This window comes from Trematomus bernacchii, unplaced genomic scaffold (genome assembly GCF_902827165.1).
Source record: "Trematomus bernacchii unplaced genomic scaffold, fTreBer1.1, whole genome shotgun sequence".
Lineage (NCBI taxonomy): Eukaryota > Metazoa > Chordata > Actinopteri > Perciformes > Nototheniidae > Trematomus > Trematomus bernacchii.
In genome coordinates this window covers 3,670,086-3,685,605 of record NW_022987607.1, presented here as the reverse complement: position 1 = coordinate 3,685,605, position 15,520 = coordinate 3,670,086, and the positions used below count along the sequence as shown (strand labels likewise).

General features: G+C 39.8%; 1 protein-coding gene across 3 annotated transcripts in view; it reads left to right on the top strand.

Moving 5' to 3' along the window:
• The window catches only part of trappc9 (trafficking protein particle complex 9), a 308,135-nt gene extending 306,015 nt beyond the window's left edge, over nt 1–2,120 (top strand). For all 3 annotated transcript variants that reach the window (XM_034131111.1, XM_034131108.1, XM_034131110.1), the window contains one exon: nt 797–2,120. In XM_034131111.1, the coding sequence (XP_033987002.1) occupies nt 797–976 (180 nt within the window). In that variant the 3' untranslated portion in view covers nt 977–2,120. The remainder of the gene's footprint in view (nt 1–796) is intronic.
• Nucleotides 2,121–15,520: the final 13,400 nt, after the last annotated feature.

Here is a 15,520-nt window from a genome sequence, read left to right as displayed (position 1 = left end):
TTATCTGCGTTTCCCTGCCGGCCTCGTGTGGCCGAACCGTCTATCTGATAGAGAACTGTAGCAGATACGACCGTTACCGTTCTCGTGTGGCTGCACAACCCAGGCATTTCGTGTTATAGTCACGAAATTAATGCAATCTATTGATTCGTGTTCACCAACACGATTTTCGCATTTTTTTCGTGTCACACAGAACGATTTTAAAAGCAATGTATTTCTATTGGTAGTATGTTTCGTGCCTGCAACACGTCTTTTTGTCCGGTCGGGTCTTGGAAGACCAGAAGCTGTGTGGTTCATAAAAACATGTTCTTACTCAATATTTTACCCTAAGCCTAACCCTATCCCTTTTATTTTAAATTGTATAATGTCTGAGTTTTTTTGCCGTCAGTGAGGAAAATAAATGTCTCAGAGCCTCAGAATACTGACATCTGTATTTTATGTCATCTTTTTTTCCTTCTAATTTGTTATTATTTGGTGCAGGCACGAAACATACTACCAATAGAAATACATTGCTTTTGAAATCGTTCTGTGTCAGAATACTGAAATCTGTATTTTTGTTATCTTTTTTTCCTTCTAATTTGTTATTATTTACATTGCTTTTAAAATCGTTCTGTGTGACACGAAAAAAATGGCGAAATCGTGTTGGTGAACACGAATTAATAGATTAATTTCGTGACGATAACACGAAATGCCGTGAGACTGTGTTGGGCTGCAGCATCACTGTGTTCCAGGTTCATAATGAAGCTACGTTAAAGATGTCTGCTCATGTTTCCTTTCTGTCTGTGTTTTCCCTCTCCAGGTGAAACCCAAAGAGAGCTCTGTGTGTGTGGGCGCGCTGCTCTTCCTCTACACCGGAGATTTCTACCTGAACATAAAGTTTCAGGACGACAGCGCTGGACGAGATCTTCCTTTAGCTTGGTTCACTCTGCCCAGCGTCCACATCCGAGCCCTGGAACCCCCCCAGCAGGCCGGGGCCTAAAGGGCTCTTTAATGCACGTCTTAATGAAGGATGGAGATCTGTAAATACTGTATTCTTCATCTAAATCACATGTAAATATCATTAAAAGGTTACAGTAAACACTGACGAGGAAACGCATAAGCAGCCCGTACGTTAGCATCATGCTAATAATACAGCTAACATCTTTACGGTTTGGCTGTTTGGCCTGAATCTCCTTTTTTCTAAAGGCAGAGACCAAAATGAATTTACTTCAGTCGACTCACTCACTTGTGGAGATGGAGTTTGACTTTTTCATTTGTGTTAGGTTTACATTTGACACAGGAATTCATGTCATTGAAAAATAGCGAACCCCACCATCAAATTGTTGCTAATGCTAATTTGTTATGGGACGGAGCTAGACACTCCAATAAGGAGTAAACTATCTTATTATCTGTGTTGCCCCATCTCTAAATGTAGGTGGCCATGCTTTGCCACCCATTTCCTTAGTTATCAGTCCATTAAAAAGCTTGTTTTCACTTCCCTTATAATGCTTTAGACTGGGCAAACTTCACCTAGATCGCACATTTGAAACACGTGGTGAATTTACTACTTGGTAATGTTTACGAAAATAACTTGGTTTAGGTAACTTGTGTTACCTAGCTTAAATTATGTACAGCCTGTGAGTTAAATATTTTAGGAATTTATGTGTTTGCGATGTTGTACGTAGCTAGCTAGCTTGCTATCTGATGCTAGCTAGCTTGACTAGTCGCAACAAATTGTAGCCAGGGGCAAAAAAATGAAAGTAGTTACTCTGTCTAAAAGCTTACAGTACCATATATGTTTGCCAGAATATCCAAATGTACACTTTGTGGGCGGCCAAGGACTAACATATTGTCCCATTTCATTGGAAATGTTGTCACCTTGTATTGGGATTGACAAGTGATCTTTTAAAAGAGTTAGCGTTCCTGAAGACGTCAGAGCCTTGATTGAAGAAGAGGAGATGAAACACTGGAAATGTGATTAGCCAGTTTATTTACACACAAATATATTTATTTCTACTGCTGTATGGATCTTCTCTCTTGCCTCTGTTCCTCCACATTGTATTCCCGATGAATCCTCATGTCTTAGATCAGCCTGTGATTACGTGCGACATATAACTGTTGTAAATAAAAGCTTAAAGAATCAACCGTTGTTTATTTCGCCCTTGTTTGCATTTGTCTCTCCACAGCCATTATAGCTCAGAGTTCATTTTCTGACCTTTATCACCTCGGCATTTTGGGAAGCTCAAGTCTGACATTCACTTCCGCCAAAATCCATAAACAGTGATTACCGGAGAAAACATTGCGTCACTAATAATCATTTTTAACATTTGTTTATGCCAGGAAGGCTGACTGAAAGCTGTGCTGTTGTCTCAGGACACTTGTTACACTTGCTTTGACATTTTCTTGCTTTGCTGGTGCTTTCCGATGAACATATAGGCTTGAAATTAAGTAGTCAGAAGGTATAATGTGTATTTGAAAAAGGAGTGAGAGGAACACTCTTGACAAAAGACAGTCTAGCCTTGATTTGACCATCTGTAATTCAACAAGAGGGTGATTTCATTCACACTGTGTGGCGATGCACTTTCTTAGAGGATTTGAAATGTGTTTGTTTTGTAAATTTCCTTCAATCAAGCTTTGTATTCAACCAAAACACCGGGTACATTTCTAATATAGGCATGACTGCTTCCAGTAATAGTGCGAGAAATGACAAGCATGTGAGATGTTTCTCCATGAAGGTCACGTTGAAAGTTCAACAGCAAACAGCTTTTCCACTCGTAATAAACGTGTTTACATATCTGAATAAAACATCAGCTGATCCACAGGGTTCATCAGTTATGCATACAACGCAAACAATCCCAAGATCATGCCCTCCGTGCTTATTCGTGTGTGTGTGTGTGTGTGTGTGTGTGTGTGTGTGTGTGTGTGTGTGTGTGTGTGTGTGGTGTGTGTGTGTGTGTGTGTGTGTGTGGTGTGTGTGTGTGTGTGTGTGTGTGTGTGTGTGGGTGTGTGTGTGTGTGTGTGTGTGTGTGTGTGTGTGTGTGTGTGTGTGTGTGTGTGTGTGTGTGTGTGTGTGTGTGTGTGTGTGTGTGGGTGGGTGGGTGGGTGGGTGGGTGTGGGTGTGTGTCACTAAAGCTGTATGAAATGAACTCACTTATTTATTGTGAATTCTACCTGCATATTGTTTACTGACCCTCAAGTGTGTGTTCTTCAGTAAAGCCTACTTTATAGGCTTACATTACGAAGCAGGGCTGTTATTAAAGATGTCCTTTCCTCACTCTTTGAAGCAGAGTTTCACCTGATCTTATTCACACTAATTAGATACCGAGGTCTGGACCAGAGGAAGTAAAGAAACTGCAGAGCAAAAAGACAAAACAGTCTCAAGCAGTATGTAAAATACAATTTAGGGATTCACCAACTTTGATTTATTTAAATTGATCTCAGATGCAAGACTGACAAGTACTGTTTACGTGATTTAAAACTCAATTAGATTTGCAGATAGCTTTATTTATTAGTTAGTTTCTAGATTACAATGTTGCCTTCAATATGATATAACATCAATATAGGGACTAAGTGAATATGGCTGAGGATGCAGGTTTGAGATTTCATAGATGGAAAGATTTATTATCCCCAGAGATGAGAAAGGGAATGCAAGCATAAAAGACGTCGGCATAACATCAAACTGAATTTTACCCCATGAGGGTTTAATATTTAACATCTACAGAGCCAAGAAAAGCTTTTTGAATAGATTGAAATGGTAAATGTGTAGGTTGGGAAAACAGTAGGACACACAAAGTGGGCTCCATTTGAAAAAAGTCATACCTTAAACACAATTTAGATTGAGTCCCAATGGCTTCTAAAACAACATATGCTGTATGAGTGCAGGAGAGTTCAAGTGACTGGTCAACATTGTGAAATGATAACAAAACGACATGGTTAGATTCAGGATAAGATCATGGTTTGGGTTACGATAAGTTCAAGTTTTAACCCAACTTAGTTTCCGAATGTTAGTCAAGTTAAGCAAAGAAAACTACAGGTTGACCTTGTAACGTTATACGGGTAAAAGTCTCATATCATTTTCGCTATGTAGACTTTTTAGCCCTTTTTACTGTCATCTTAATTCCTCCGTCGCTCCCGTCATTATAACGACAGCCACAAGAGGGCGCCTCCTAACGATAAATGTAATTATGGATCGTGAAAAGCTGCTTGCATAGACGACATAAACTTTGTTTGTCGATAATGGATGATATTAGTGGTTCATTTCTAAAACTTCAAAACCAAAGGAAGACTAAAATTAAAAGTGACATTTCAAAGGTACGACTTTTATCTGTGTCGTACTGTAAACGTTCTGAGTACTTCTTCCAATCTAAACCCCCTTTTCAGCAGCTTTAAGATATGTATAAAGTCTTTGTTGAAGAATCGAAATTGAATGAGATCCAGAGCGTTGGAGTGTCTGAGATATCTTGGTTTGCCTGCTCTCCAAACAATAAGCTGACCTCCCCAGAAATGAGGACATCCAGGAGAGACGGAGCATCTTGTCTCCAGTTTAAATTGGCTTTCTTATCAGTAAATCCCCGGCGCGTTATTAGCCACCAACCTTCATTACCTCGCAGCACACCTGTAATTCTGATCGTAATCAGCGTAACAATCGTCCATCAATCTGTGCTGATGCGTTTCCTCCCCGGTGAGGAAAATGAGTGCAAACAAGAGCCTTTCATTTGAAATCTGAGAGTCCCCAGAGCGCCGCTGACAAAGGAGAGAGTCGTCACAGCAGGAAGACACTCAGATTAGTCCAATTCTGTTAAATCTCCTCTTTCAGTTTGAGTGGAAAGTCACGTCCATTCTTACCAGAGATGGCAAAAGTACACACATCCTTTACTCAAGTAGAAGTACAGATACTCGTGTTTAAAAATACTCTGGTGAAAGTAGAAGTACTGACTAAACTTCTTTACTCAAGTAAAAGTAAAGAGGGCTTTGAAATGTACTTCAGTAAAAAGTACCCATAACTAGCAGCTGTTTTAAAGAGTACCTGACCTCCCTTTATATTAATAGAACAATAATGTCATTGTTAGCTAATGAATGTTTCCATGCTGAACAACGGCAACATGACAACGTTTTCATTGGTCCCTCTTCTTTAGAGAAGACCAGGAAATGATGGATACACGGATCGTGTTCAAATCAATAGGCACGCAATGACTCTAAATAATAATGATCACGCCACCAAACACACATTCAAACTAAAGGAACCAGCCTGTTTGGGAAATGTGAGAAGTAGAAAGTACAGGTATTTGGGTTCAACATGTGAGAAGTAGAAAGTACAGGTATTTGTGTTCAACATGTAAGAAGTAGAAAGTACAGGTATTTGTGTTCAAAATGTAAGAAGTAGAAAGTACAGGTATTTGAGTTCAACATGTAAGAAGTAGAAAGTACAGGTATTTGGGTTCAACATGTAGGAAGTAGAAAGTACAGGTATTTGGGTTCAACATGTAAGAAGTAGAAAGTACAGGTATTTGAGTTCAACATGTAAGAAGTAGAAAGTACAGGTATTTGGGTTCAACATGTAGGAAGTAGAAAGTACAGGTATTTGAGTTCAACATGTAAGAAGTAGAAAGTACAGGTATTTGTGTTCAACATGTGAGAAGTAGAAAGTACAGGTATTTGTGTTCAACATGTAAGAAGTAGAAAGTACAGGTATTTGTGTTCAACATGTAAGAAGTAGAAAGTACAGGTATTTGTGTTCAACATGTAAGAAGTCAAAGTAAAAAGTCGTCAGAAAGATAAGTAGTGGAGTAAAGTACTGATACCAGAAGAATGTACTTAAGTACAGTAACGAAGTAATTGTACTCCACTACTTCCCACCTCTGCCTGTAACCTCTATAGGTGAAAGGTTTTAAGAGTGGAGTGTTTTTGGAGGGGGGGGGTATTTGACACCTGCTCTGCTCTTTCCTCTCGCCTGAGGCTCTGCCAACAAAAACAGCCGCCGCCTGTTTACTGACTTCTGACTTAATTGCTGTGCTATCTGCCGCGGCACATGAGCTGCTAAGTACGAAATAAACCTAACCTGAAAAATGTGACTACAGCTTATGAAGAGTTTACCCCCAGTTAAAGTCCCCATGAAATTAAAATGCACTTACTGTACCGACCATGTCAGAAAATGCACCTTTTTTCACAAACAACCCTGAAATAACTTAGTTTTTCATCTGGAATTGACCCCAAAAACATTCAGTACACAATAAAGATTCGTGTCATGAAGACCATCAGATGTGGTTGAAAGCCACAAAAAAATTATAGTAAGCGGATCTTTTTATAAACTGCTATTGCCAAGGTCAAAAAGAAGCTTTCACGTTAACACATTTAAAGAATTATGACAAAAAAAGTGAGTCAACGGCAGTGAGAACATTTGAAAAGTACATTTAAGCCAATAAAGAGAGAGAGACATGAGTCGTCTGCATCGCTCTATAACTGAGAAAAGCAAGTATGCAAAATGTATTGTCATAAGGATTTAAGGATTCAACAGTTTGCACATTTCTCAGAGAGGGAGAATCATAAATAGATTTATTTTGTTTCATTCAAAAATATAGACCTTTATAGAAAGTAACCAAGGTGTAGATCATTCAGGTATTACCACTGATTCTGCATTTATTGATTGAGTTGATTTGAATGGTTTACTATGAAGTCAAGCAATACATCATACACATTGTTATTGCTGCTGGTATTGATCATCATATCATCATTCCTTATCACAACATGTAGGACAAGTCAGTCAATATACAGGCATTTTACTCCAGACTGTGCGAGAACCCTCAGCTGTGTGTGTGTGTGTGTGTGTGTGTGTGTGTGTGTGTGTGTGTGTGTGTGTGTGTGTGTGTGTGTGTGTGTGTGTGTGTGTGTGTGTGTGTGTGTGTGTGTGTGTGTGTGTGTGTGTGTGTGTGTGTGTGTGTGTGTGTGTGTGTGTGTGTGTGTGTGTGTGTGTGTGTGTGTGTGTGTGTGTGTGTGTGTGTAGGCCTGTGTGTGTGTAGGCCTGTGTGTGTGTGTGTGTGTGTAGGCCTGTGTGATGAGCTACTGTAAGTTGCCTGTCATTACCATGGAGACTAATCTAAGCGGTTTCCATTATTAAACTTTTTCTCTCTGAGCTTCTCCAGGATTGCATTGTGAGTTCTGGAGGTGGGGACTCGGGATGTGAGAAAGAGTTTCTAAATATAGAGACCTCAGATCCAGACGCTGCTGATTAGTGGAGCCGTTTAGACGCGTTTATGAAACAATGCGGTTCATATCCCGGCGACTGCATGCACTCAACTTCCTCTACTGAGACGAGCTTCTTCCTGTTTGTGTTTATAAGTGTGTTTTTATTGGGAAGATGTACAAGCTAAAATGATCCTGACAGGAAGGATGAGGATTACTCACATCCGTCGTGGTGAAGCTGTAAAAGCGGACCATAATAACGTCAGTGTGTGTAATAACTCTAACAAACAAACAAACACAACAACATATGAATATTTCATTAAAGGTGGAACAAGCGTTCTCTAATCCCTCCGTGCTCTACACAAAACACGTGAAAAACCAGACTTCAAGGGACATATTCTGCAAATGATTGGTTCATATTAGTATTTAGTGACTATTTAGTATTGCTTTAATGTTCAAAAAGCTCTTTATTTGTCCTCATACTGCGTACACAATACAAGTCATAACATCAAAACTGATTCAACTTCACATTATAATTATACTTAATTATTTTAAAGTGTTAAAGGGGACCTACAGTATCATGCAAAATGCACTTTGTGATGTCTTGTATACATAAAGATGTGTCCCCGGTGTGTCGGGGAACTCACGCAGAGTCAGAAAATAAAACCCTCTCTCTTTTCCTCCGTACCCAAATCTCTAAAAACGGGGGAACAACGGAGCTGATCCAGATTTGCGTCCGATATGACGTAATATCTGAAATGTGGACCCACGGCCCTATCAGAAACGTTGCTATCAGAAACAATGCCCGACTGTTTTGGACGTAATATGGTCGGTGTTTACATTAGCATCGCTAACACTCAGAGCTAACCTGTACTGGAGAGCATGTGTGTGAAGAAGCAGGAAATAAAAAGGAACTCACCTTGTGGTATAACCGGCAAGAGAGAAAGCCTTTGAGCTCCATACTGTTTCAGAGAGAATCCTTGATAATCCATGATATGGCGTTTCATCACGGCAGTATTTAGTTTAGACAGTAGCTGCCGGGTCCCCCATGAGCTCAGACCCCTCCTTTTTAAAGCTTTATACCCAAATCATCACTTTTGAAACAGGAAGTGCAATAAAGGGATATGAGGCATGGCTAGAATGGGGGATCTGTTTGGTATTTTGAGCAAAACACTTCATAGACATGTTTTTGATATATTTTTGATATATCTGAGACCTATGCTATTGCCTAAAAATAGCCTGATAGGTGACCTTTAAAGGGTAATTATTTCCATATCTTACACATTGCATCTTTAAAATCCCTAAAAGTCTAAAGGGAAATACAGATGTTGTCCCAGGCTCTTCACCAGGGTATGATTTCATGGATTTATTCTCTAATTATCTTCCAGTTAAAGTAAAAAGGAATCCGGGCATTTGCATCAGGTCGAAGGGGTGAGCGACCACGAGACGATTCATTGGCATTCAATATTTACAGAGTATTGTTCTAGGAGGATGCTATTTCCAGTCTTCATTGGTCCTTAGAATAACGACTATGTGAACTGAAGACCTATTCTGCCATTTCCCCCTCTCATAACGGTCCAATAATCTTTAATGAGGGTCCAAACTCAGAGGATTTTCTCAACACAATTCAGATTCCCTGTAGTTCCCTGTATGTTGCATTCATTCTATCAATTATGAAACAAAAGAATGACATTTTACAGTTTTCTTTGCTACATTTCCAAAATATTTTCTTCACAAGTGGGAATGAAGTAGATCCATTAGTATAACCATACTTCCCATTGTGCTTATTAACAAAAACTGCTGCAATTATTTCAATTTCTCCCATTCAACTTTGAGGTTATTGTACTTCATGAGTTTATCTACATCTTTGCCAAGTACAATTCACCGACACATATTGTACTTGTTACTCTACTACAGGGGTCGGCAACAGGCGGACCGCGGTCCGGATCCGGACCCAGACGCCGACCTATACGGACCCGGACCTATAATCAATACATTAAACTGTGTGCACACTGCACAGCGCTGCAGCATGTCTGTGAGGCCCCGCCCCCGCACGCAGATCAGAGAGAGAGATCTCTTTTAAACAGTGGCGAGCCGTGAGCTTTATACCTAGGCCCTCTGACCCCCACCCCTTCCCTCGAAAAAAAGAAAAAAAAAGAGTTATTACGTCACAGCGTATACTTCAGCGGAATATCAAAACAACGGCCCAGGGTGCAAAACGCATCAATGACAGCGACCCTCTACCACACAAAACAACACCTGTGAACCCAATTTGTGTTCTTTGACATTGAAAATGATATTGCATTGTGTTTGTTACTTTCGTTGCAGTTGTATGTCTTAAGTGTAATTTGGCATGCTTTTATTTTGAAGGCGAGTTCACGCTGTTGACAGGAAGTTGTTGTTGCTATGGAAACAAGAAAAGTTTCACAGCGGGCGAAACTCGTCATAATGTCCGCGATAATAAAACCCACCCATTTAGAGGGAAGATATGATTGGTCAATTGTACTGTCATTTGACATTACTCTCTCGTTCAGTTACTATAGCAACCCTCTGTGAATCGCAGAGAGGCCCGCTATAGTAACTGATATTCAAACAGAGACTGAACAGGCAGATTCGAAGGATTTATTTCTTTGGAAATGTTATTTTATTAAATCAAGTTTTTTTTCGGTAAAACTAATGAAAAATATAACAAAAATAATATTAAAAAATATATATTGTGAGTTGTGCTCTTGATAAGCCATTAAAACAGTAAAATAAGTGTCTCCTGTTCACCAAAACATACCCATCTGTTATGGAAAAATAAAGTATTCCAAAAGTATTCTAAAAGTAATCTGAATACGTTACTTTTTTAAGACACGTAACTCTAACTGTATTCGGATTACTTTCAGAGCCATGTATTCAGTAACCGATTACATTTACAAAGTAAAGATATGATTGGTCAATTGTACTGTCATTTGACATTACTCTCTCGTTCAGTTACTATAGCAACCCTCTGTGAATCGCAGAGAGGCCCGCTATAGTAACTGACATTTAAACAGAGACTGAACAGGCAGATTCGAAGGATTTATTTCTTTGGAAATGTTATTTTATTAAATCAAGTTTTTTTTCGGTAAAACTAATGAAAAATATAACAAAAATAATATTAAAAAATATATATTTAAAAAACATATATTTTTTTAATGTTTTTAAATATTATTTTTTGGAATATCTTAGGCCCTCACAGAGGGCCTAGAGGGCCCTGACGGCTCGCCACTGCTTTTAAAATATATAGAAACGGAGATGGTTCGATAAAATGTGCAAGATAACGTTTATGTAGCATTTCTTTATTGTCGAAATGATGACATTTCATAACGGGATCAAATCAAAGTGAATGGCCTGCTGCTGCTGAATGCATGGGGCAAGTGACTGGAAACAGTTAAAAAAGTTATTACGTCGTTTCAGATAATAATAGTAATTCATTCTATTTAGGGGCGCCTTTCAAAGCACCCAAGGACACCTGACAATTCATAACATATTCTAAGGAAAGGTTTAAGAGAGTACAAATAATGCAGTCCTGGTGATGTTTTTTATGTGGGGTGCAGATGAGAGGGAGCTGTCCAGAATGACCCAAAGATGTTGTGTTTGAGTTGTGCTCTTGATAAGCCATTAAAACAGTAAAATAAGTGTCTCCTGTTCACCAACACATACCCATCTGTTATGGAAAAATAAAGTATTCCAAAAGTATTCTAAAAGTAATCTGAATACGTTACTTTTTTAAGACACGTAACTCTAACTGTATTCGGATTACTTTCAGAGCCATGTATTCAGTAACCGATTACATTTACAAAGTAACCCTCCCAACCCTGATTAAAAGTGCCAAAACGCCACTATGAGACAAAACACAAAGTGTTTGACCAAACATTCTCTCTCAAGTCAGAACTGAGGTCACAAAAAATAAGCAGTCTCAGAGCCCAATATGATCAGTCCACCAGGATCAAAATTAAAACTAAATATCGTTCCAGGGCAGGCTAACCGAGGCTAACCGAGGCTAACCGAGGCTAACCAATGAGCACCTGCATGTGTGTATGAGAATGGCCCTGACACCATTTCAGCCCAGATTTAAACTCCTGGCAGGACAAGCTCAAGCTCAATTCTCGCACTGAATTAAAGAAAAGTGAGTGAGGGACTGCAATATAAGAGGGAAAGAAAGAGAAACTTTAAAACTGTTCAATTGTTATGATGTGTAAAGACTGATATGTTCTATAATCGTCTGAAACTGTTAAGTCATGATGTGAAATGGTTAACAAAGCTATTTTATTTATTTCTCTATTTTATTTTTAAATGCAGCCCGAGAGGAACATTACACATATCCACAGTATTTACTGTATATCTGTATAGTTCAATGTTAATTGACAATAAATATTGTTGTTTTTGAATTGTACTTTCTTTATCTGATTGGCAGTCAGTTGTTGATTACATGCAGACGTTGATACAGCTACAGGCTACTTCAATATATATCACACTAATTCATAAAGCAAGTTAGATATTTTGATCTTCCGGACCTTTGCATGGGGAGATTTTCTCTAACTGGACCTCGTTGAATTTTAGTTGAATACCCCTGCTCTACTACATGTATGTGACTGATTTAGTTATTTAGAAGAATGTGTTAGTGTATCTAAAATCAATAAATAAATAATGTATGAGTTATTCAAGAGTCCCTCTGATCCCTCTAGGAAACGCGCAAGCTACTGTTTGCAGCAGTATAGTTTATAAAGCATTCCTCCCTTACCAGCTGCAACACTTAAAGGGCCCATGTCATGGCCATTTCCACTGATCATAATTACATTGTTGAGGTATACTAAAATAGATTTATACTGTGCAATTTTCCAAACTCACATTGGTTTCGCATACAGCATCTCTGTCAAGCATGTGTATTCAGCAGTATTCACTTTCTCCACTAAACGACTCGTTGGAGCTCTTGCCCCCCCCTCCCTGTGAGCCTAGTGTGCTCCGATTGGTCAGCTCGGCCACTCGTTCTGATTAGTCAACCACCAGAGAGGCTGCGCCCATGTCAGTGCTTTTCCCGGCTGCTCTCAGCGTAACATCAGTCTTATCATGGCGTCGGTACAGCGGTATATTTTATATACATATATATTTTTAACTGTTGTTATAGAAGAGTGTGACGGCCCCAGGGCCTTTGTCTTACGGTGGAGCTGAAGAAGCTAATCAGCACGATCACGGACACCTCCGGACACTACGGCCCCAGTCTCTCTCCAAAGCGGCTGCAGGAAGACTAACTCTGCGATCCTCTCAACCACCTATCTTTGCATTTACCACAATAAATGTGCCGTGGTTTTGTAAACTCGTGTATGTCTCCTTGTCTTTCCGTTGTGGCCTACGAGCTACTCTCATAACAAAGAGTAAGTTATTTTTACCCGTTATAAACTACTACTGTTTGATGAGAAATCAAATCATGGTTTGCTATATATGAATTCAGGGAAGAAAGGATAGGCCTACTAAGTATTTCCATTAAACTTTATTTTTAGAAATGTACAAAATGAACATAAATATACATATACACACGGTATATCATCCATTCCTCCTCCTCGCATCTTGCCTGCGCACAGTCGGTGCGGTGCCTTTTAGCACGACGCCTCAGTAGTAGTAGAAGTGCCTTTTAGCACGTCATGGATTGTCCGCCAGGATCTGGCTGGACGAAATCAAATGCAAATCACAAAATATTAGAGAAACTTAGTTGTTTTAGATTCGTTAGTAGTAGTTGTGTAATGAACAGCTTGCCTGCTAATATGCTAACCTAGCTTTGTTTACCTTGGTAGCTAACACGATATGAACGTTAGCTTGGAGGAAAGGCAACTATAATGCAGTGTAATAAAACTACTATGAACAAAAGCTAGTGGTTCATATTAGGCTAGCAATAACGTGTTTATAATTGCAATCGTATACGGGTATTCTGCTACCATACAATGTAACTTGCATGAATACATTGTTTTGCGCTAGCATACAGCTAGCCTCGTTAGCTACATGCAGTATATGTACGGTCACAATGTACGGTAAACCGGAGTATACTGTATGAGTATTCCGTGTGTGTGACTGCAGACATTCTCCTGCCATGACAAACATGTAAGGCCATCTGCTGACATTGTAGTTGATATATTTAAACGCTAGCAACGTAGCATCACAAAAATGTTTTTCTGACCAAAACTAGCTCAAGCTCCGTGTGTTAGATCGCTACGCCAGCTATAATGTAATTACGTTTCGCGACTGACCGGCAAATCACCCGCAGTATACTGTCAATAGGTATTTTGTGTGTGAATGCAGACATTCTCCTGCTATGAGATACATGTATGCAAGGCCATCTGCTGATATTAGAGTTGATATATGGAAACTCTAGCAACTTAGTTAGCACAGTTAGCACTGTGTCAATGGCTTAGCAGTCCAACACAGTTTACACATTTAAACAGTCTTGTTTGATAAATACACAAATAACAATGCAAACTTACAGGTTGTATACCCAGATCTTCCCCTGCTCCAAACGGTCCAAACAAGCTGTGCATATCCGGCCTCAAACTGGGCAATGTTTTTGGAAGCTTTCGTCTGTGAAATGCCGGTTCTTCGAACCTCTGGAGGAGGAACACGCCGCTGCTGGTGTGGCCATAGCTCTTCGGGATTGGTCCATTTCGTTCCGGGTACCGCATGACATCAGGCGGTACCCGGAACTAAATGGAAGACTCAAATGGGCAGTGACGTATCTCCAACGAGGCGTTTTGGGGAGGTATTTTCTGTGTTAGAGTTTTACTCGCTACAGGGTGTACTTTGAGGGTTTTGACTCTGCACACCGTTTACATGCATAAAAACCTTCATAACACACAAGGGGACGGGTAATAACCGGAAAAGCATGACATGGGAGCTTTAAGTGAAAAATGCATCAATGCAATAATTACATAATAACATGTTTGTGTATGAATTGCGCCAATCTGCAGAATGAGTATTGGACATGCTGATGTTAATACTTTCATTAAAGTAACAATGCAAAGGAACATTTGCACATCCGTTAATGCGTCTCATATTCAAATATGTATACATGAATACAGCATACAGTATTTATCCTATGTACTTGTACCTATTTTTCTTAAAGCTCCATTTTCTCTATTACACTTTTTTACAGTATTTTATGTATTTCTTTCTTTTATATAAGAATACTTTTTGTTGCATGGTTAGCTAAGCCTGTTTCATGAGATGAGATGATCATTGCAGTTGTAGGTATTGAGCATATATGAACAATCAAACCTTTGAAACGGTGACTTGGATACCAGACCTGAGTACTTTTCTCCATTCTGTTTCCAGCCTATACAAATCTATATGTTTTCCACCCTGTTGCATGCTTCCTCACAGTGTCCAGTAACTTTGAGATACACTGAGCATCAGTCTGCTTCAACACCTCGGACAGCGACTGCTCTCTGAATCCTGCACGTAAAACGCAGATCAGATGCACGCTAAAGGCTCTTTGAAAATGCTTTCTCTCAGTCATTGTGCTGTTGTGTTAAATGTTTGTTGTTTGATTTCCACGTGCTGTCTCTTGATATTACACATCTGTTGATGTTACACATGGAGCTGCTGTGATGCAAGTCACATTTCAGACTTGATCTGACCATTCAAGTATTATCGTATCATCTCGTAAAACGCACTGATGTGACCATTAGAGTCAAAGTCCATCTTCTGAGGAGGAGTGGTCACTGTGAGAGGTCGAGAGAAAGGGGGGGGGGGGGGGGGGGTGAAATCAGTTGTTCCCCTGCAGCAACAGATTCCCCGTTAGAAGAAAGAAGCCTCAAAGTGTAGACAGAAACTCAGGCCAGAATGCTAGATGCATCGTGACACTTGGAGAAAGAGAAAGGCTCGGAGACAGCCGGAGCGACGCCCACCGACCACAGTCTGGAGTGAGCATAAGATGTGGAGCCTTCACAATACGAGCATTTCGTGACACGCATGGTTAGATCTGAGGCCCCCGCGCGACCAGGGGACACATGTATTCCTGTTTTCTATTTCTTCATCATTTTTAAATCAGTTTCCAGTCATCAGTGCGGGAGAGCTTTGGATGTGCGCAACGGAGCATGAGTGCCACTGCGGGCACGGAGCGCGCTGTGGCTCGCTTTAAAGTATCTTTCTCTGCTAATAATCATTTTATATTCATCAATTCGGGGAAACGTCTTTGCCATGGAGCTTGTTCTCGACGTTGCATGTTTGGATTTTTATTTTTAAACCCATCTAACAAGTGGTGATCCTGGGATAAAGCAGCGGATGAGAGGAGTAAAACGCTGTGATGTTTTTATCTGTGTGAGTTTCCCAACTTGATGTTCCTCCGCGGTAC